The sequence below is a fragment of the Zootoca vivipara genome, chromosome 6 (assembly GCF_965207765.1).
Source record: "Zootoca vivipara chromosome 6, rZooViv2.hap1.1, whole genome shotgun sequence".
Lineage (NCBI taxonomy): Eukaryota > Metazoa > Chordata > Lepidosauria > Squamata > Lacertidae > Zootoca > Zootoca vivipara.
Window position 1 is genome coordinate 60,618,390 of NC_142589.1, and position 20,866 is coordinate 60,639,255.

The window sequence follows — 20,866 nt, forward strand, 5'->3', positions numbered from 1 at the left end:
GTGCACTGAAGAGGGAGAGAGTGGTAATGCAAAGAAGCTGCCTTGGGTATCTTTGGCGGGAAAGGCAGGCTATAAATTTGCTAAACTACATAAAAATAAATAAGCTGTCTTTGAGGCAACTTATCCTCATGACTGATTTTCTCATCAAGCAACCTCTTTTGAAAATCAGCACCTCAGCACATGGAGCTGTGGCCTTGGATTTGAGAGGGCTGGTTAGAAATCCTAGCTTGCTCGTGGATTTCAGTCCTTGTACTTGCAAAAAGCACAGACACCCCGACTGATGCTATGCAAGGACAGAAAAGGTACAATAATTCACTGCCGAGGACAGGATTTGGTACCTTGAAAATTCCAGCTTTCATTTGAGAGGGGTTCCGGCCTGTATGATTGCAAATGTAGTCTTGCAGGTGTGTGAGCAACATCTGGTGATGCGGCATAAGCCAGAGAGGGACTCCTCTGTCTGTGAGATTTCCAAGGATCAGGAGGTAGGGCTTTGGTTTCCCTCAGGAATATAGGAAGGTGCCTTATACTGAGTCAGGCCACTGGTCCTTCTAGCTCAGCAGTGTCTACACTGACTGGCAGAACCTCTCTAGGATTCCAGACAGTGTTCTCCCCCATCCCTACCTGGAGATGGGATTGAACCTGGGACCTTCTGCATGCAAGGCTGGTGCTCTGTCACTAAGCTACAGCTCACCCTATTCTACAGAAACAGAACGAATGATGCTATCTCTCCTTTCCTGGTTCCCTGCCCCAAACCTTAATCTTCACACCTTGAAAATATGTATTTGCATACAGATCTGGAGGGAATCATGCTGCCTATTCAAGCTCTGAGAACCTGGGCCATCCCTGATGACCCAAAGTCCCAGATCTGGTTTGGAGAGGAAGTTGCTTTTAACTGACAGGCTTTGAATGGGCAAGGTATGAACCTAGGGCAGGGGGAAGAGAAGGCCTTAGTGATACCCCCGCAGCCTGTGGTGTGTCCCTCCAAAGATGTTTCTTCCCTTTTGAGTGAATGCCATCTGTTTTCCAAAGGTGATGCAGCCTCCAGCCTCAACAAAGATTAATCTCCCTTGCCAAAATGAATTTTGCTGAGCGATAAAATTCCACTGCAGTACGCTTTCTCCTTGTTTTCCCGCTGCTCCCAAGTACAAGCAAAGGCTGTTCGCATCATATATTTCTGATGGTGGGCATGGAGGGATTGCGCAAAATGCCCAAGGCAGAGGCTGGAGCATTCAGTAAGCTCCCTGTCCACAGATCCAGCTGGTGGCTTTGCATATCTGAGCAAGAGAGTTAAACGAATCCAGATCCAAAAATGGAAGGAGTTGTGTGCAAATGTTTTAGCATTTTGCTACTTAAAAAATAATAATCCTAGTGTATTTTGAGTTGTGGAGCTGTTTATTTTAGTAGCTCAGCCTACGCCAACCTGATGTCTTCTTAATCTTTTCAACTGCAACTCCCCTTGACACCTGGTTGACGAAGGTTGCCCTACCTCTTTCAAGTATGTAATTTGTGGCAGTTTCCACTCTCTCTTCCATTTCTGATGAAATTCTGTGACATGCCTGGCTTAGGTACATCCAGGTCATTCTTCTTTCCACCTCTTCTCTCTTCCTGGACCTGATCTTTGCCATCTAAATGAAAGGCCCCCAAATATATAAGGAAACAGCGTGGACTTTATGCTGCAGGGGATTTCCATCAGTTGCAGCTTAGACTCACATAGGGCGGCTTGAAGAAAAAAGCTTGTGCACGATCCTCTAAGCAACTTAATAAGTTTCCTGTTGTTGTGACTAATCTATTGAGCACTGGTAGTAATTGTTCCTCAAAAGAATTGGCAGGCCCAGATTGGGGAGACTTAATTTGCCAAGTTAAAAAAACAACAACCTTGGAAATGAACTAGAACAGACAGTAAAAAGTTAAAAAAGAAATGAGGAAGACATTAACGATGGACTTGAAGTTCTAGATCCTGGTGTTCATTGTGTAGTAATTAACTGTGAGCAAAAAGGCTGTATATTGACACTGTATTAGGAGCTGTTGTGGTTGTGCTTCAAGTTTCAGACCCCTTGAGGTTTCAGTTTCCTGAAATCATTTTTGTCTCTTGGCGTGAACATCTCAGTCATGCAGTGCCCATCCTGCTCCACCCACCCTTCCAACCAAAAAAACAACGATAACACTTCTTACAGCAGAGTGAAGGCATGCCTGCCAAGGCATTAGCATAAGAATATGTGGAGAAAAGCCATAAGCCAGCTTCTCCGAGTGAGTTGGCAGTAGATCAGGTGGCAGGATTTGAAGCTGAAACCTTTGACTTACTGGTTAGTCTTTACTCAGCTGGTTAAAGGAGCAATGGCTTGTGGGGAGGGGGGGGGGGAGAGATGAGCTGTGCCACACGAGGAGATGCCACGTTTTTCATGCCAGATGTAGGGACGCATTCACGTAATCCTCTTCATTTTCCATTTCCTCAGATAACACAGGGCTCGCCTGTAAATTACATGGATGGTGGGAGGGGAGGCAGAAATGGGGAGAATGCAAATGCGGAGTCTGATAGTGAGTAGGCATCTTATTGCATACGACTTACTTGTGCTGAGTCCCAAGACTGCAGACGAGCTGAGGTCTTCTCAGCTCTCATGACCCCTCATTGTTTAAGTGAATGTACATCACACATTCTTGGCCAAAGCCCTTCTTGCTAAAAATGTCCAAAGTGGGTCATTTCATAGATTATTGCTTAGTATCCTAAACTGGCAACTCCTGACTGGCAACAGGTTTAAAGGCTGCTGTATTGGTATGAAAGGTGGTATAAAGGTGGTATGAAAGAGGCATCCTTATCAGTGGTGTTTACACCCATTTCTTTTGTATGCTATTGCATCTGGTCAAAGAGAGCTTTGCAGGCTTACCAGGGTTTGTAGTGGGCTGAGTGTGCACCTTATAGACAACAGTGCCTCTTTCCTATCATCCTAAATGCTCTGCAAAAATGTTGCCTGTCTCTAGCTGTAGAAGATCAATTTCCAGGGTGAATCTTTCCTCACCTCCTCGAGTCATTCACAGGTGACTGGTTCAGGTGCAGTCACTTCATCTCCCTTTGCATTAGGGCTGCTGTTTCAGATCATGAATTCATCTGCGTCCTGGTTTGCTTTGGAGGGATTTGGGGTTGGTGTGAAGCTGCCATCTCCAACCTGATGCCCCAGCTGACGGTTCAAATAGTTCATTACATTTGCATTGGGGGGGGCCCTGTGGCCAGTGCACACAAACACATTGCATTTGATCCTGGCAGAAAAAATAAAGTCTGTGTGGATTGAAACCCCAGCCTCCCTCTTTGTGAAGTGCCTCTTACAAACTAAACATATGGAGACTTCTATTTGGAAACCCAACACAATTTGCATTCCTGCACAGTTCTTATTTTCCTTATCTGCTTTCTCACTGTGTCCTTCTTCTCTTTCTCTCTCTTTCAAACAGGTCTTCAAAAGCAAAGCCCTAGAACTTGGAGAGAAACTTCTGCCAGCCTTTAGCACACCTACGGGCATCCCACGAGGAGTCATAAACCTGGGCAGGCAAGGCACATATTGTTAATCTGATGTCTTCAATAAATGCAGGTGCTGCATCTGGTACAAGAGCAGGCAAGCCCAGCTAGAGGGTAGGCTAAAAGTCCAGCATTCCATTTCCAGCGGCCAGGTACCACTGGGAAGCTCACAAGCAGAGCATGATGGTGGTAGGCTTCCCCTAGTGCCAACATGTTGCCGTCCAGATGTTTTGGACTACTTCTCCCATTGTCCCTGATCACTGGGCATGCTAACTGGGCCATGCCTCTACTCCCCAGGCCACACCCCTCACTGGCCCTGCTTAACACCCCAGGTGTTTTTGTCTGGCTGGAATATGCCTTTGCTCTTCTATGTGGAGGATAGAGAGAGGAATGTGTTTGCAGAAACTAGCCTACTGTTCAAAGGCAATATTTACATTATTTGCTGTGCCCACTGCTGCCTCTAGCCCCACCCACCATTGGCATGTGGCCCCTGGAAGGTTGCTCAGAAAGGAATGTGGCCCTCAGGCTGGAAAAAAGTTTTATACCCATGCCCTAGGCAAACCTGAACTGGCCTAAACTGAAGCATTTGCTGCTTCAAATATTTGGTTGTATACGCATGAGACATACCTCCTCTCAGCTCCATCTTTTTATGTCCTAGAGTTAGGGGCTGGGTAGAGGAAAGAAAACCCTCCCTCTCCACTTTCTCCACACCAGATCTCGCTTTCAAAGCATTGCTGACATCCCTGTAGTTCCCTCACAATGGATAGCTCAGTTGGTAGAGCACAAGACTCTTAATCCCAGGGTTGTGGGTTCAAGCCCCATGTTGGGTGAAAGATTCCTGCATTTCAAGGGGTTGGACTAGATGACCCCCATTGTCCCTTCCAACTCCACAATTCTATGATCCAATGAAATAGCTTTCAGGTAGAGCTCACTCCCCACCCCCCACCCCTGCCCTGGCCAGCATGCCCACCCTCAGATAGAGTCCGGCTTGTTTAAGGAGGCTTCCTCATTCCCTTGCACCCACATACAGCAGCTGACTGAGAGTTTCACCCTAAGACAGGTAGAGGAACTATGCCTGGGTGTGGGGGATGGCATCTTCTAAAACGAAGAGTGGGCAGGCATCCTACCACTCTGGTGCTGCATAGTGATGCATAGGCTTTTTGAAGAATGGAGCCTGAACCCCACGGACAAGGGTACAGCCAGGGCACAGCCTCTGGCCAAAAGACCAACAGCTGCTGGGATCATCTGCCCCCCCTCCTCCCTCCCCACAAGAACTGCATCACAATGGCCAGCTGCTCTGAGCACAGCTGCCAAAGGGCATTGGCTATTTTGGGACTGCTGATGGAACGTTTCAAGAAAAGCTGGATTTTTCTTTGTTTGTTACCCTGCCTCTTTATTTATCATATGTATAAAATGCAACATGGTAAATATCACAGTAAATTTATGTACAGTATGTGCGAAAGGTGCCTTGAGGCTTAGGGACAACCCAATCTGAGAGTCTCCGCTTTCAAAGTCAGTTTCTGTCTCTCATGGTGGCAGACAGAAGCAACTTTTTGAAAATGTGATCTAATGATTGGGAGGACAGGGGGAATAAGAAGAGAAGCAGGTCAGAAGAAATAACTGATTCAGTGGCATAAACCATATCATATTCCTGGATTGCTTGCAGAGGTGGGGAAAGTTAACCACAGCCCCTCTATTTTTTGTGTGACAGAAGGCATCATCTTACATCAAGGCCTTTGCACACTTTTATCGTAATTTTATTTATTTATTTATTTATTTATTTATTATTATTATTATTATTATTATTATTTATACCCCCGCCCATCTGGCCGGGTCCCCCCCGCCACTTTAGTTCAGTCTTTCAAGTTGTAAGATCTTTCTATAATTCTTCAGCCACATAAACACCTCTAGGCACGCCAGGATTTTCTTCACCTTGTGAAACTAGTCTCACCTATTGAAAAGCTCTCAGGTGTAAGGTCTTGGAGAGCTGTAGCCGAGAGGGAGTTGCAGATGAACCCAGTGGCCTAACTCTGTACAGGACGTGGTTGTGGTTTTTTTCTCACACTGTGCCTGTTCTGCAATGGGTTACAGTCTGGTTCAGGATGCTGTTCTTATGAAGTCCTGTCTGTTTTTTTCTATTTCTTTTTAATCCGGCTGAATCAGCATTGAGGTGAATTTTGAAGTGCAGAAGCTCATCTCGATAGCCCCCATAGCTAATCTCTCTCTCTCTCTCTCTCTCTCTCTCTCTCTCTCTCTCTCTCTCTCTCTCACACACACACACACACACACACACACACTCTCTCTCTCTCTCTCTCTCTCTCTCTCTCTCTCCACACACACACACACACACACAAACAAGCAAGCAAACAAACAAACAAACAAATGGGGTCTTATGCTATGTGGTGCTGCTCTTTGTGTGTGTATACCACTAAAAATACAGCACATACAACAGCACTACATAACAGAATGCCCAGTATATTAGGATTAGCGATGACAGCAATCCTATGCATAAATTCCAGGAAGTAAACTTTGTTTAACTCAGTGCTGCTTACTTACGACTGCACAGGTTCGACACTAGGCTTTCACAAAAGTTATTCAGGCAGCTGTAATGTAACCTGATTAGAAATGCAAACAATCCTGCAATGAAGTGTTATGATTTAAATTGCTAGTGTGAAAGAGAAACCCGCATCAGAGAAAAAGAAGTACGGTACCTAGCCTCTGCTTGGTTATTTTCCCCATTTTCAAACTTTCTCCATGCTAATTTGTCACAAACACATTTGAAAGCCTTGCCAGAGCAATGGGGGCCTGTCAATTGCCCGGTCACTCCAGTACATGGCATTGATGCTTCTGCTCTGAAGAAAGTCGCGCTTCCCCTCTGTCCCTTTCCACTAAACTCTATATCACCAGCTAGGCTTTTTGCCCCAAATGTGTGGCACTTGAGAAAATGATACTGATGGGCTAGAATCCTCCAGACGTCTCACCGGCAACCTTGGCTAACACTGAACAAATGAAAATGTTTGGAGGTTTCTTGAGGCTTTACGGACTCTGAAAGAGCAGTGTGCTGCGATGGGAGGGTATGGAGGGGGCAGGGGAGCTGAATGAGAACATAATGAGAACATAATCCCAAAGGGGTGAGAGAAAAGGGCATGGTGGTGACGATTATCAAAAACATCTGACTGGGAAGGAAGGAAGAAATCTGCACAGACCCTGCCCCTGTTAATCAAGAAGAAGCAAAAGGCCATACAGGTTTTCTGTCCTCTCTCCAAACCCCCTTTCAGTTTTCTGCAACTTGAAGCAGAACTTGTGCCTGTGGAGAAGTAAAGTCCCACTGAGTTCAGTGGGGCTTATTTCCAAGTAAGTAAGTTTAGCATTATTGCAGCCCCTGGCACGTATCTTATGCCTGTTGCTAGAGGCAAACAAACCTGGATTTATGACCCCAAAAAAATTCTTATAACTTGACCCTATTAATCTTGCTTTAGTGACAGTAGTACAGAGGATGAATTGCTAGGCAACCACCATCCAAAATGCTTTAAAAATAACAAAAATGTTGAACCCAACGTTTATGTGTTTAATGATTTTTTATTTTTCTCAAGTATGTACAGTAACCAGGCAGCATATATAAAGCAAAATTAAAAGATGCAGACCTTGCCCTCAAGCTTACAGCCATGACACTACACATATACACATAAGGACATAAGAAGAGCCTGCAGGATCAGGCCAAAGGCCTATCTAACTCCAGCATCCTGTTCTCACAGTGGCCAACCAGGTGCCTCCATGGGAAACCCAGAAGCAGGCCAATGAGATTCCTCTGAGACACCCATGCACAGAGGATGAAAGCAACATAACTTCCCCATTCTTTTGCCTCCCAGCAACTGGTATTCAGAGGTAGCTGCCTCTGAACATAGACATCTCCTTCAGCTAATAGTTGTTGACAGATCCATCCTTTGTGAATCTGTCTAATTTCATAATGCCTTTTGAAGGTAGTTTGGGTTCAACTTCTGTTGGAGGTGTAACTGTCCGTGGAAAATATCTTGCCACACACCCATCCTATTCTCTAAACACAAGGCAAATCCACACTGTACATTTACACTCAATGCACATTTAAAGCACATGACTTTCCCCAGAGAATCCTGGGAACTGTAGTTGGTTAAGAGTGCTGGTAATTGTAGCTATGTGAGGGGGAAACTACAGTTCCCAGGATTGGGGGGGGCAGGTTATGTGCTTTAAATATGAGTTGAGTATGCTTTGAATGTATGGTTGACATCTCACCAATTGTCTATAAACCTTGAACCAGCGATCCTAGTGCCTGCTGCACAGGCCTTTCAGCGCCATCTGCTGTCTCCCCCCAGTTGGAGCAATATTAACTCATCCCTTTTTTTTTAATTAAAAAACAAACAAACAAAATCAAGAGAAGGGAGCATTGCACAGCAATCTGCCACCCATGATCATGCTATTCAAGAGATTGCAAAATCAGGCCTGCATCTCTCCTGAAATGAAAACTACTGAAATTCTCCCAAACCAGCATCTGCAGAGGCTATTTTCAGATCAAACCCTGAAAGATATGGGTCGCTGTGCAGGAGGCAGAGATTATTAAAAAGAAAAAGAAAGACTGTAATCAAGAATGTTGTGTTGTGAGATTGAAGCAGATAAGTGAGAAACTTTCTGCCTTTGGTGAGCAAGTTCTTAACATTGTAGTGGCTCTCTACAGTGTTCTCAAGGACTGGGGCTGCATGTGTTATTTCTGGTTTAAGACCAGAAGCAGCACTTTGGTTGCTTCAGGCTTTTGGTTTTGTGCTCTGGATTATCCCAGTTACCAATGGCTGGTGCTGCCCATGGTGTTGTTTGCATTCTGTGTGAATGTGGGAAAATGTACACTGTTCTCAGGCTCACACAGCCTGTGACATTCAGGCCAAATACAGCTTGCTAACCTTGTCTGAGAACTCGCTCACTAGTACAGTCTTATCCAACTTGGTGCCTTCCAGATCTTTAGGACAAAACTCACAACATGCACAATACAAATTAATGGCAATAACCAAGAAGCCACAAACATACCAATTTTAATTGCAGCAAAAAGATCAGGGAAAGATAGCCATAGTATAGTTGTTTGAAGGTGAAAAATGATCAAAGTCTTTAAAAGCCTATTTAAGAAAAGCAGAACTTCTGGGACAAGGTGAAAAGACTTGATTTTTTTAAAAAAATCGTTGCATTTGCTCCTTCTCAGACACTGAAGGGCATGTTCCAGTGTTTTCAGTTTGCTTGTATGGAAGAAGAAAATGGATCTTACCAGCCACATCTGTTAAGTCATGGTCTATGTCCAGGGTGTGTCCTGGGGGCCGCATTCCCTTCTGTGCAACCTGCTGGGGGCCATTTGCCATTGGTGGGTGGCATTCAAGGCAAAGTGGGAAGGGTAACTAATGTGCAAATTGCATTCTGTACAGGAGCCTAGTTTCTTCACATTCACCCACTCCTCTCTATCTGCCCTTGAGGCAGGCAAGAGTCATTTTCTGAGTTCACAAGATACATTCCAGCCAGGCAAAAACACTTTGAGGACGGCGAAAAGCAGGGCCAATAGTGTCAATAATTCGGCCGTCCCGGGGGCCAGCTGTTAGACTGGTCCCACAGGCCAAATATGCGATTGCTCTCACAAACGTGATGAACAACACACAAGTCAGTAAATAAGGCTAAACTGCTTTATTTACATATAAACAAACTGGGAGCTCTACATCATGGCTCGCTCTCTCTGGCATCACAGCCAGTACAGTGGTGCCTCGCTAGATGAATTTAATTCATTCCACGGGTCTTTTCTTATAACGAAAAATTCGTTTAGCGAATCCCATAGGAATGCATTGAATTTTTTTTTGAATTTTTTTTTTTTGCCCATAGGAACACATTAATTGAATTTCAATGCATTCCTATGGGAAACCGCGATTTGCTAGACAAATTTTTCATAAAACGAATTCATCTAGCGAGGCAACCTCCGCTTGAAAAATCCTTTCGTTAAGCGGAAATTTCGTTAAGCAGGGCATTCGTTAAGCGAGGCACCACTGTAAAGAGAAAGAACAAAAGAGGACAACAGTCCCATGTAGTACAGCAAGATAAACCCGCCTACGTCACTTCCACTCTGTGGGAATGAAAACACATACAGTCATATGATGCACAATAACCCTATGACTGCAGATGGGGAATGAATCCTAACAAGTAGGAGGTGTGATTGGGGAGGATGTGTAGCCTGGGAGACTGCAGAGGCCCAGAGAGGGGGCTGCCTTTGGCCCCTGGGCCTGAGGTATTCCACCCCTACATCTAGGTTCACAGTTTTCGAACAGCTGCAAGGAGTCCTTTCCACATCTGTTCCACGTACATTGGAAGCTTCCTTCTGGCAGTGACCATGTAGTCCTTTATTGTTTACTCTGACTAGCAGTGGTTCCTTTAGGGGCTTAGACAGAGGCATCTGTCTAATGGAGAATCACCTGCTACCTGGGGGGTCTTTTTAACTGGAGATGAGCTTGGGGTCTTTAGCATGCAAAGCATGTTCTCTGTGGTTGAGCTGTGGCCCTTTCTCGGTGAATTTGTCTGCTGAGAAACTCCTGCACACTTGTCAGTCCTTGCAGATGATTCTGGGACAAACGGTCAGTGACTCAGGCCTGGTGAAGGCTGTAAGGGAGGGCTGTGGCCCTCCAGATGTTGCTGGACTACAACTCCCATCATATCTGGGCATGGGCTGTGCTGGCTGAGGTTGATGGGAGTTTGAGCAGAGCAGCAGGTTCCCCATCTCTTCTGTACGGCAAGGCTGTTCTCTGGGTAGTGCACTTCAGAACACATTGAACACACTCTGGGGCACTGTAGAAGTGGAGTATTGGTAGTGATGGGGGCCACTGACCTTTTTTTTTTTTTGAGGCACCCCGTTAAATCTCTGAGGAATCGCAGCATTACCAATAACACTGTTTGAAAGCCACTGACCTACAGATAGACCTTGCAGTGAATAAACTGTGCCAGCTTTGCAGGGGGGCTGCCTCTGGGAGTCTGCTTTCTGTGATTAGCAATTTAATGCTTTCTTTTCTGCCCCTGCAGTGGGATGAGCTGGAGCTGGGGATGGGCGTCCGCAGGAAGCAGCATTTTAGCAGAATTTGGCAGCCTCCACTTAGAATTTGTGCACCTCTCAGAGTTGTCCGGAAATCCTGTTTATACTGAAAAGGCAAGTACATTCCTTACACATTCACTGGTACGTTCCTCCTCCCTAGATGTAATTGTAGCTTGTAATAATAATAATAATAATAATAATAATAATAATAATAATAATAATAATTTATTTATTTATACCCCATCCATCTGGCTGAGGAGCTCCTGAGGAGCAGGAACCTCTTGCTGCAGGCACCCCCAAACTTTGGCCCTCCAGATGTTTTGGACTACAATTCCCATCATCCCTGACCACTGGTCCTGTTAGCTAGGGATCATGGGAGTTGTAGGCCAAAACATCTGGAGGGACGCAGTTTGGGGATGCCTGGCCTAGTCTGATAAGGTGAGCTTGTGGTGCTACACAAACCTGCCCATTGCCTCTTTGGTGACTCAGACTCAAGCCTGCAGCTGCCTGGCTCTGCCCGCCAGGTTGCGTCAGTCTCTGATGAGCTGGATGGATCTCCAGGAGCAGTTGCTGTCAGCACTCTCCCTCCAGCCCCAGAGCCAATACCCAGCGAGTCATCAGGGTTAAGCGCCTTGGCTAACTCTAGCAATTGTACTGGGGCACCTTTTTGACTGTCTGTCAGTAAAATAAGGCAATCCTGAATGTGCTGTCCTGACCGACGTAATGAGGACACTGTGGATAGAAAGCCTGAGAAGCCCTTAGAAGACCCAGTTTGGGAAAGCAGAGTTTTTTTTAAAGAAAAATCCTGATTCTTTTATGGTTCTTTCTAAAAAGCAGCTTAGTGCTGTTGGCCATGTCCAAAGGAGGGTTGTGTGCTTAAGCCCATGTACTGCCCCCGCCCCAACTTCTTAGGCCTGCCAAAGTATCTGTTGATGAGAGAGATGCGTTAATACTAAGACAGGTTTATGCCCCCCTCTAGGTGCACACTATTTTGTGATTATGCAATTTCCTCCTTCAGCAGCTCAAGGAGCTCCTCTGGAGCCGCTTTCAGCTAATAATTGTATTAGCGTTGGTTTTTTACCTTGAGGTTTTATTCCGTGCTGTTGTTCATTGTGTGTGAGAGAACGAAGAACTAGATGTGCTGCTGGGAACCTTCCTTTCCTCCCTTGCTTCCTCCCAGCTCAGCATCCCTGGAATAGCTCACTCTGAAGGAGGCAAACTGCTCCAATTAGAATCAGAACCCACCCCTCAAATCCAGCAGGAGTAGATCAACCCAGGGTTCCACCCTGGGAGAAACCGCTCTGATAAGTTCTCCCTGCTGTTTCAGCAAGACACCTTGTGAACAATCAGCCCGTTCCCAGAATGGATAATAGGAAGGCAAGATGCAAAAGGGCAGGGGCAGCAGAGAAGCAAGAGACACAAGAGTAGCAGGAGATGAATGTGAAACAGGGAAGCCACGGAATCGGAATGGAGAAGATAAGGCCTGAACAGAGCAGGGCAGCAGAAAGGCCCATTGCATAAGAGTGATGAAGTTTACCGAAGGACGGAGTGAATGAGAAAGGACATGAGCAGAGAAGGAAGATCAGAGAAAGGAAACCTAGTAGGGTGGGAAAGGCAAAATTGGAAAGGAAGAGTAGAAACGCCCCGGTGAGAGGGTAAGGGCCACTGCCTTAGCCATGGTTTGTTCAGTGTAGGTGTAATATTTTAAACACGGGACAATGCAACCCATTGTTTGCAAACTCTGCTTTAAACCTGGATAGCTCAGTTGGTTAGTGTGTGGTGCTGATAACGCATTGCAGGGGGTGGACTAGAGTATCGTCAGCATCCCTTCCAACTCTATGATTAACCTAGGGATATGTCTTGTTCATAAGACATCCTATGGTGTATGGTGAGAGCTCTGGGTTTGGGGGAGGGGGGAGGTTCTTAATGCTTTTCCAAGAGGCCGACTGAATCTCCATTGTGCTATTAAGCCCAGCCAATCAATAAGTGTGAGAACCGGCTTGTTTAATGGATTCGCCTGCTTTGAACATGCAGTAGATTAAAGCTAAAGCTGCGTGAGAAAACAAAAGCGCACAGGAGGAACCAGTTGCAGACAGCCATCTAGAGGGAAATGGGCTTCTGAAAAGCTGATCAGCTCATTAGCGCACAGCCAAGGCCGCCTGGGCACTTTAATAGGGCACTGCCTGTCCCTGTTTGTTATGGACACATCATTAACATGCCAGGTTCTTCGGCTGCACCAGTATGATGATGATGGTGATGATGATGATGTTGGATTAAGCAGTATGATGATGATGATGTTTATTAAATGTATATTCTGCCCTATACCCACAGGTCTCAGGGTGGTTAACAGGATAACAGTTGTGATTATGTGGCTGGAACCAACTTTTTTAGTTAGTTAAAAGCACCTGAGGCAGACTTCATACTCAATCCTAGTTATTGCTAACCCCTGTTTGTTGCTTAACCCTGAACTGGATTGCAGGGGAAGCTGCCTTAACCATGGTTTGTTCAGTGTAGATATAATATTTAAAAAAGAGGACAGTGCAACCCATAGTTTGCAAACACAGTTTTAAACTCTGGTTTCACTTTCTAGTTCGTAAACCAGTCCTCCATCACAGTTAAGTGATGGGATTTACCACAACTATGGAAGATTAAAAGAAACTATGATTAAATATTGTGTCTGCATAGGACCACTTTAGCTAGATTTTATAAAATACTAGCTGGCCCTGCCACGCGTTGCTGTGGCTCATCCCTGTGTTTCCCCCCACCCTGTCCCGATCCATGATGTATCCCGTCCCCTCCTCCCCCCCACCCCCTGGGTCATCCCTGTGAGTGGCCCCACCGTGTCCCGACCCATGAGCTATCCCAGGCATCCCCAAACTGCGGCCCTCCAGATGTTTTGGCCTACAACTCCCATGATCCCTAGCTAACAGGACCAGTGGTCGTGGAAGATGGGAATTGTAGTCCAAAACATCTGGAAGGTCGAAGTTTGGGGGTGCCTGAGCTATCTCGTCCCCTCGTCCCCCCCCCATCCCCGGCTCATCCCTGTGATTCCCCACACCCTGTCCTGATCCATGATGTATCCCCCCTCCTCCCCCCCACCCTCACCGAGGTGAGTCCCCACTTCCATTGGGCCTAGTCCAGGCATCCCCAAACTTCGGCCCTCCAGATGTTTTGGACTACAATTCCCATATTCCCCGACCACTGGTCCTGTTAGCTAGGGATCATGAGAGTTGTAGGCCAAAACATCTGGAGGGCTGCAGTTTGGGGATGCCTGGCCTAGTCTGATAAGGTGAGCTTGTGGTGCTGTGGAGAGGGAAGGTTTTCTAGCTGCAGTACCAGTGTAACCGCCGCTAGAGGGCGAAGGTTTTCTAGCTGTAGTACCAGTGTAGCCGCCGCTAGAGGGTGCTTTTTTGCAACCTCTTCTGGCTTCTTTTCCCCAGCATACACTTTTGGATGAGTTGTGTGTTCTGAAACACGGGGTTTGGGGGTGTTTACGTTGTGCAGGTGTGACATCTGTCTACGCAAACGGTATATGCTTCCTCTCACAGTAGCATGGGACGTTGTGTGCAAATTTGAATGCTATCGGTCAAGCGGTTTCGGTGAAAAGTGGAAACATACCCACATGCCCTTTTTACATTTTTATATACTGTATATAGATGTGAGACACAGGCGGTCAGAAACGTCCCCTGTAAAAACTGTCCACATTGAAAGTAGTGGAACTCACATACCTGCCTGAATTTCTCACTGCCAAACAGCTATTAAATTTTGAATTATCAGGAATATTTATTGTGATGAAATGCCAACACCCTTGGCCATTGCCCTTTGTGTACCATAGAACCAGTTATTGGCAGCCTTCAAGCCAGATCTGGCTGCTGTTTGGCCCACCAGACGCCATTGGCTTGGCTTTTCCAACTACCTAAGACAAGAGATGTCCCAGCCAGCCAAAGGTCTTTTGACAAAGGGGAAACAGGAAGGAATGCATGGGAAGTTGCTAGGCCACAGGCTGCAGTTGCTCGGCAACAGATTTGATTTTCCCTTATCAGGAAACTTATAGGAAGCTGCATCTATTTCTTCATTCTTTCTTGCTTACAGGCCTTTAGTTGTCAGCCTGGTGCCTTTGGCCCCTGGTGAATCCGAAGCAATGGTAGGAAAGTGAATGGGTGAGATTTTCTGGCAAGCAGTGTCAATTGTAGCCACATGTCCCAGGACGTGTACTTCTCGGACAGTATTCCTCAGAATACTGATACTGGGGACAGACAAAAGGGAATGTCCTTGTGCTCTTGAATCTGCCAAAGACATTCGGCTGATTACTGTTAGAAGCAGCAAGCTGAGGTAGATGACTTTGACCTTACCTGGCAACACTAGGTTTATATTCTTTAGGAGTAACCCACTGCAAGGCCTGAGACACGAGAAAGGGAGCCCTTTCCCAAACATGAGTGCCCTTGTGGAGGGAGGTTGACATAACACTCACCAAATCACCTCACTTCCTTAGTAAATGTACCAATCTTTACTAGTGGTCTGACTGAATACAGTATAAGGTAGCTTCCTATGTGGAGCAGCAGACCCACAGAACAATGCCTGGCCTACTGACTCCCCTCCTCAGCAGTAATTAAAGGTGAGAGAAAGCTTCCATTGCTTACCCCACAAGCCTAACTAGTGTTGAGTGGGTGATTCACAGCTGGGAAGAGTTAATGCATGTCTGAAAATTAGAATTCTACCCAATGTATTCATATCCTGCACATGTTCTTTCTTGAAACTCCCGTGGAGTTCTAGCCCAGTCTCCCATCAAAGGACTGATTAGCCTCCAGCCCACATAGGAAGCTTCATCACATGCCTTCAGGCTTTTCAGAGCATGCCCTGATACCTTATCTTGTGTTCCTATAGGAAGGTCTTCTCTTGAAGACTGCAGATTTGGAAATGAAGGACAGTGTTTGCTTTCCCAAAGGACAACAAGATGTGCACAGAACTGATTGAAGCTGGTGCTGCTTGGCAGTTTGGTTGGGTGGGTAGTTTGTTTATGGGTTGTTGTCGTTTTAAAAAAAAACCCACATGTGAATTGGAAAAAAGAAAGAAGCTTATCTCTTCTGCTTTCTTTTTTGCTTGTAGGTGATGAACATCCGCAAAGTCCTGAACAGAATTGAGAAGCCACAGGGACTTTACCCTAATTTCCTCAGTCCAGTAACTGGGAACTGGGTACAACGTGAGTATTTCAAGAGTCCCTCGGGTGAGCCAGAGAAATGCTTGCTGATGTGTGGCAGACTTTCTAGGGCCTCTCACTAGGGCAAGAGCATCACGCCAAGGAAACATTAGCCGCCAAATTAAAATCCTCACTGATGCTAATCAAGGAGCTCATTATGCAGGGTGCTTCAGTCAAAGCAATTCTCCTGAACAGATGCAAGAGAGTCATCGCTCACACCCAGAGCCCTGATCCCTGCCAAGTATCTCTTAACATCCGGGACCACATAAGGCGAACTAGAATAAGAGGCGGGGTGGGCAGCCTTGGACAAGTGACCTCCACAACGCACCAACCTTATTAACCCTTGGGATGTTCCTCTTCTCTTTCTTCAGCAGCCACCTGCTGCGGTTGCAAGCATAGGCTGAAAGACTCCTATCAAACAGGGATGGGAAATCTCTGGCCGTCCATGTGATGGTGGACTCCAGATCCTATTGGCATGGTCAGAAGTCAGGGGATTATGGGAGTTGTAGGTCACCAGTACCTCACAGTTCTCCCAGGTCCAAGGGATCCAGGATCCTAGGACTGTTCTCCCCTGTGATTGTCAGAGGGCAAAAGCACTTCCCTAAGCTAAAACATTGCAATGGGGCAGGAAAGACCAGTCCGGGGTGGGGGATAATAATATGAGGGACAAGATAGTTTATAAAGTACTAGCTGTCCCAGCCACGCGTTGCTGTGGCTCATCCTTGTGACTGCCCCCACCCGGTTCCGACCCATAACCTATTCTGCCCCCCTCCTCCCCACCCCCGGCTCATCCCTGTGACTCCCCCCCCTGTCCCGACTCATGACCTATTCTGTTCCCTTCCCCCCACCCGTTCATCCCTGTGACTCCCCCAATTCTGTCCCAACCTATGACCTATTCTGTCACCTCCCCACCCCACCCCCTGGCTCACCCCTGTGACTGGCCACACCCTGTCCTGACTCATGACCTATCCCCCCTCCCCCCACCCCCTGGCTCATCCCTGTGATTGGCCCCACCCTGTCCCCCTCGCAAACCCCTGCAGCCTGGCCAGTTCCCCCGCATTGGTGTTGTTTTCTGTTAAAGGCCCATATTTAGTTGGTTGGAATGTTCTGTTGTGATGCCACTGATAGTATGCAGCCAATGGCAGCAGGTGAGGTGTATGTTCCTTTGATATCCAGTGGAGGGCGCTATTTTTAAAAAGAAAATTCTGTTTTTACCTGCCAAAGGTTTGGCACATGTGGAATCTAAGGTTATGTTGGCACTCGCGTATTGGTCCTGGACGCTGTGTCCAAATTTGAACGCAATCGGTCAAGCAGTTTCCGAGAAAAGTGGAAAGTCCCAAACATGGACCCTTTACATTTTTATATATACATGTATAGATATATGCAGTGGCCCTGCCCCTTTCTTATAATAAGAGAACTCTGGGGCATCAAATAAAATTGATGAGCAGTAGATTTAGGATAAAGTATGAGGAGGTCCCTGATGGATCAGACCAAAGGCTCATCTAGTCCGGCATTGAGTTTTGCACAGTGGTCAAACAGGGAAGGTCACAAGCAGCATATGTTTCACTAGTCCTTCTGTTGCTGCCTGAGCTACCAAAACAACAACAACAACAACCCCCACCTATTTTAAGAATGAAAAGGACACTGATAACAGTGCAAATGGCCCACCCAATCGCACCCATGACCAGCCTTATCCATGCCCGCCCTCACCCTTCATCTACTGCTACATGTGACCCCTGGTGTGGAGAATGTTCCCCCCTCCTGTTTTCAATCTGAGATGAGCCCTGTGTTTATGGGACATTCTCTCCCCTTTGTATTCAATGCGTTCTGGTTCCTTCGTTTTGCTACAGCAACTTTCCTCCATCCAGTGCCCCCCCCCCGGATGTTCCTGGCAGTCAGCTGTGCAGGCTAGGGCTTAAGGGAGGAGCTGTAATCAAAAACCTCTGGAGGGTGCCAGGTTAGGGAGCAAGGGTATATTGCCAGGCTTGACTGCTTGAGACCAATGAAAAACTGTAGAGGTGAGTCTCTCTTCAGAACAGGATTTTGATATTTCCAATAAGCTTCAAAACATGCAAGAAGCCAGCCAAGAAAACAGACAAACTACCACATAGTAACCTGCATTTCAAGTGAAAACCATGAATACTCACTGATGGAGAGGCTCACCATACATGTATTCACATCTAGGAATATATATAGCAGTGGGAATAAATTCTGTTCTTTTCTTTGGGGGAAAAAAGGTGATTTGCACATCCTTGGCTGCCCTGAAGAATCTATGAGCTGAGATATAAAAACACCACCACCCCCAGTGTACTTTAAAGTTATAAATCTGTCCAACGGTTTTCCAGGCAGATTTCCCTCAGGCTAGCAGGTTGCAGAGCTGCTTAGTCTGAGTAGGTAGCCTTGGAAAACCTCTGCAATTCAGTATTCTGCACACATTTCCACACCTGGCATCGTGGTTCTCTGCTCAGTCCACCTCCCCTCTTTGTCAATCTGCTAAGGCTATAGAAACCTCCACAGGACTCTAATATGTCACTCCAGGCAGAGAATCACAACTACAAAATCTAGACAGCCTCGCCAGCTGCCAGGAGGTTCTGAACTTGCTATTCTGTCAATTGATGGGCTTTTCTGCTGTAATGCTTGCAGCCATGGCATGTTCCTCATCCCCTGCGGTTTGTGCCCCTCCTGTAAGGAGAACAGAATGTCTGGCGGAAGTATATAGCAACAGGCAGGGCTGAGTGTATGCTGTCTTTTGGAGGGAGTGGTATGGGGTGCAAAATTCAGCTTCCTGGGAATCTGGGTTTTTAAAAATTGATTTTAATTTTTTAAAGCAAGATTCTAGTCCTTAGGTTTGTAGGCTTATGTTTGAAAGTGAAATTCTCAGGAGCTGGAGAAGTTGCAGAATTCCCCAGAGGTCATTGGGAGGGAGGTGTTTGCACCATGTGTAATTCCCCTGCCATGAGACAGTTAATACTTTGGGTGTTTCCAAATGAGATTTTTTTTGGGGGGGGGAGGGTGGTGGAATTGGTGCTGCTTATGCAGCCATGTTTTTTGCAGCATGAACATGTTGACGTCAGCATCAAAATGCCACCCCGTGTTTTTATTAATCTGATTTTCCCCTTTAATGTGGAAAAATCCAATGACTAAAGAATAACCCAAGCCAATACAAGCAGGGATTTTTTAAAAATAAAAATCAGTGCATTTTTCTTGAATGAAATACTTCCCCTTCCAGTTGTTTTGAAACTATATAGTAGTTTCTAAAGCCTGGGAAATAAGAGGAAAGAAGCAAGAAGGAAGGAACTCTGATAGGGTGGTAGGTGCCAGGAGCTACATAAGTTGAGGATGGGAGAAGAAGAGTGCTTTCCTATAGCTTGGATCATCATCGGGGGCCAGCAAAAGGAAAACACTTTTAAAACGAACACTATGGAATTCGCTCCCACCAAAAGCAGCAATGGCCATCAACTTGGAAGTCTTCAAAAGAGTATTAGGCAAATTCGTGGAGGATAATGCTACCAGTGGCTACTAGCCATGGTGGCTTTGTACTACATTCACTGCTTGTATATTTATTTCATAATAAAGGGGGGCACCTCAAAGCAGCTGGAGGCAGTATGCCTCTGGCTATCACTTGCTGGAAATCACAAGTGGGCAGAGGGCTGTTGTGGTCAGCTTCTGCTGCTTCTCTCACGGGCATCTGGTTGGCCACTGTGAGAACAGGATGCTGGACGAGATGGGCCTTTGGCCTGATTCATTGGGACTCTGATATTCTTACATTGGAAGAGGCATTGTACACACACATAGTGGGCATGTCTCCAAAGAGGATATGCTGCAAGGAAGCATGCTATCTTCAGAGTGATTGTTTACACCCCTGTGCAGATTTAATCAAACAATCATATTCGTGTTAATCTATTAACCAATCAAGTTTTCTTTCATTGGATGACAGCCCTAATCTCACAAGGCAATGCTATATTCTTCTTGCTGCTGCAGATCATGTTTCCATCGGCGGCCTTGGGGACAGTTTTTATGAGTATCTGATCAAATCTTGGCTGATGTCGGACAAGAAGGATGCCGAAGCCAAAACCATGTATGACAATGCGCTGGAGGTAAGCCTAATTCCTTTTGCAGCTGAGAAAATGTCACAGCAAACTGGAAGGTGTGTAGGTTACAAGCTGTCTCAAATAACTTTAAACACTGTGGTGCTTAGAGTCAAATCTCACCTCTGCTGTGGAGTCACTGGGCAGCCTTAGGCCAGCCGGCCATTTGTCTTTCACCCTCAGGATGAAGCCAAGGCATGTTTTGGGAACTTTTGGGTGTGGAGGACGCTTTCAAACATCATTTCTGCTGTCCCAGGGTGGGCTCTGATTTTTTAAAAAGAAAAATCTTCCATGTTTTCTGAATGGTTCAGTTTGAACCAGGGAAAATCCACCTGCAGAAGGTGTCCAGTGACATCACCAACATACCTCAGTGCATTCCTGGAGCAGGTCTGCAACAATTTAAAATTTTTTTTTGTTTGTACCACAAGTTTCTTTGGATATTTTTTGTTGTTTAAAGGTGATTAATAGGATTAGAGGTAAAGGAACCCCTGACCATTAGGTCCAGTCATGGATGACTCTGGGGTTGCGGTGCTCATCTCGCGTTATTGGCTGAGGGAGCCGGCGTACAGCTTCCAGGTCATGTGGCCAGCATGACAAAGCCGCTTCTGGCGAACCAGAGCAGCGCACGGAAACGCTGTTTACCTTCCCACTGTAGCGGTACCTATTTATCTACTTGCACTTTGATGTGCTTTCAAACTGCTAGGTTGGCAGGAGCAGGGACTGAACAATGGGAGCTCACCCCGTCGCGGGGATTCGAACCGCCAACCTTCTGATTGGCAAGCTCTGTGGTTTAACCTACAGTGCCACCCGCATTTAATTAATTATGTTTAATAGGATTGTATGTAGGATTGTATCCAACTAAGTCCTACTTTAATGAGCAAACCCATTAAAATTAGCAGACCTAAGTTAGCCACATGCATTAATTTAAATGTTTCTACTCTGACTCTGACTAACACTGGATACAACTGCATATATTTAGTATATAAATAACATAGCGG

The 20,866-nt window shown here is 46.1% G+C and overlaps 1 protein-coding gene across 1 annotated transcript in view; it reads left to right on the plus strand.

Annotated features, from left to right (window-relative positions):
- Positions 1-20,866, plus strand: part of MAN1C1 (mannosidase alpha class 1C member 1) — a 146,335-nt gene that overhangs the window by 116,305 nt on the left and 9,164 nt on the right. The window contains exons 5-8 of the mRNA XM_035118282.3: positions 3,442-3,536; positions 10,574-10,697; positions 15,690-15,783; positions 19,762-19,877. Of these exons, the coding sequence (XP_034974173.3) occupies positions 3,442-3,536; positions 10,574-10,697; positions 15,690-15,783; positions 19,762-19,877 (429 nt within the window). The remainder of the gene's footprint in view (positions 1-3,441; positions 3,537-10,573; positions 10,698-15,689; positions 15,784-19,761; positions 19,878-20,866) is intronic.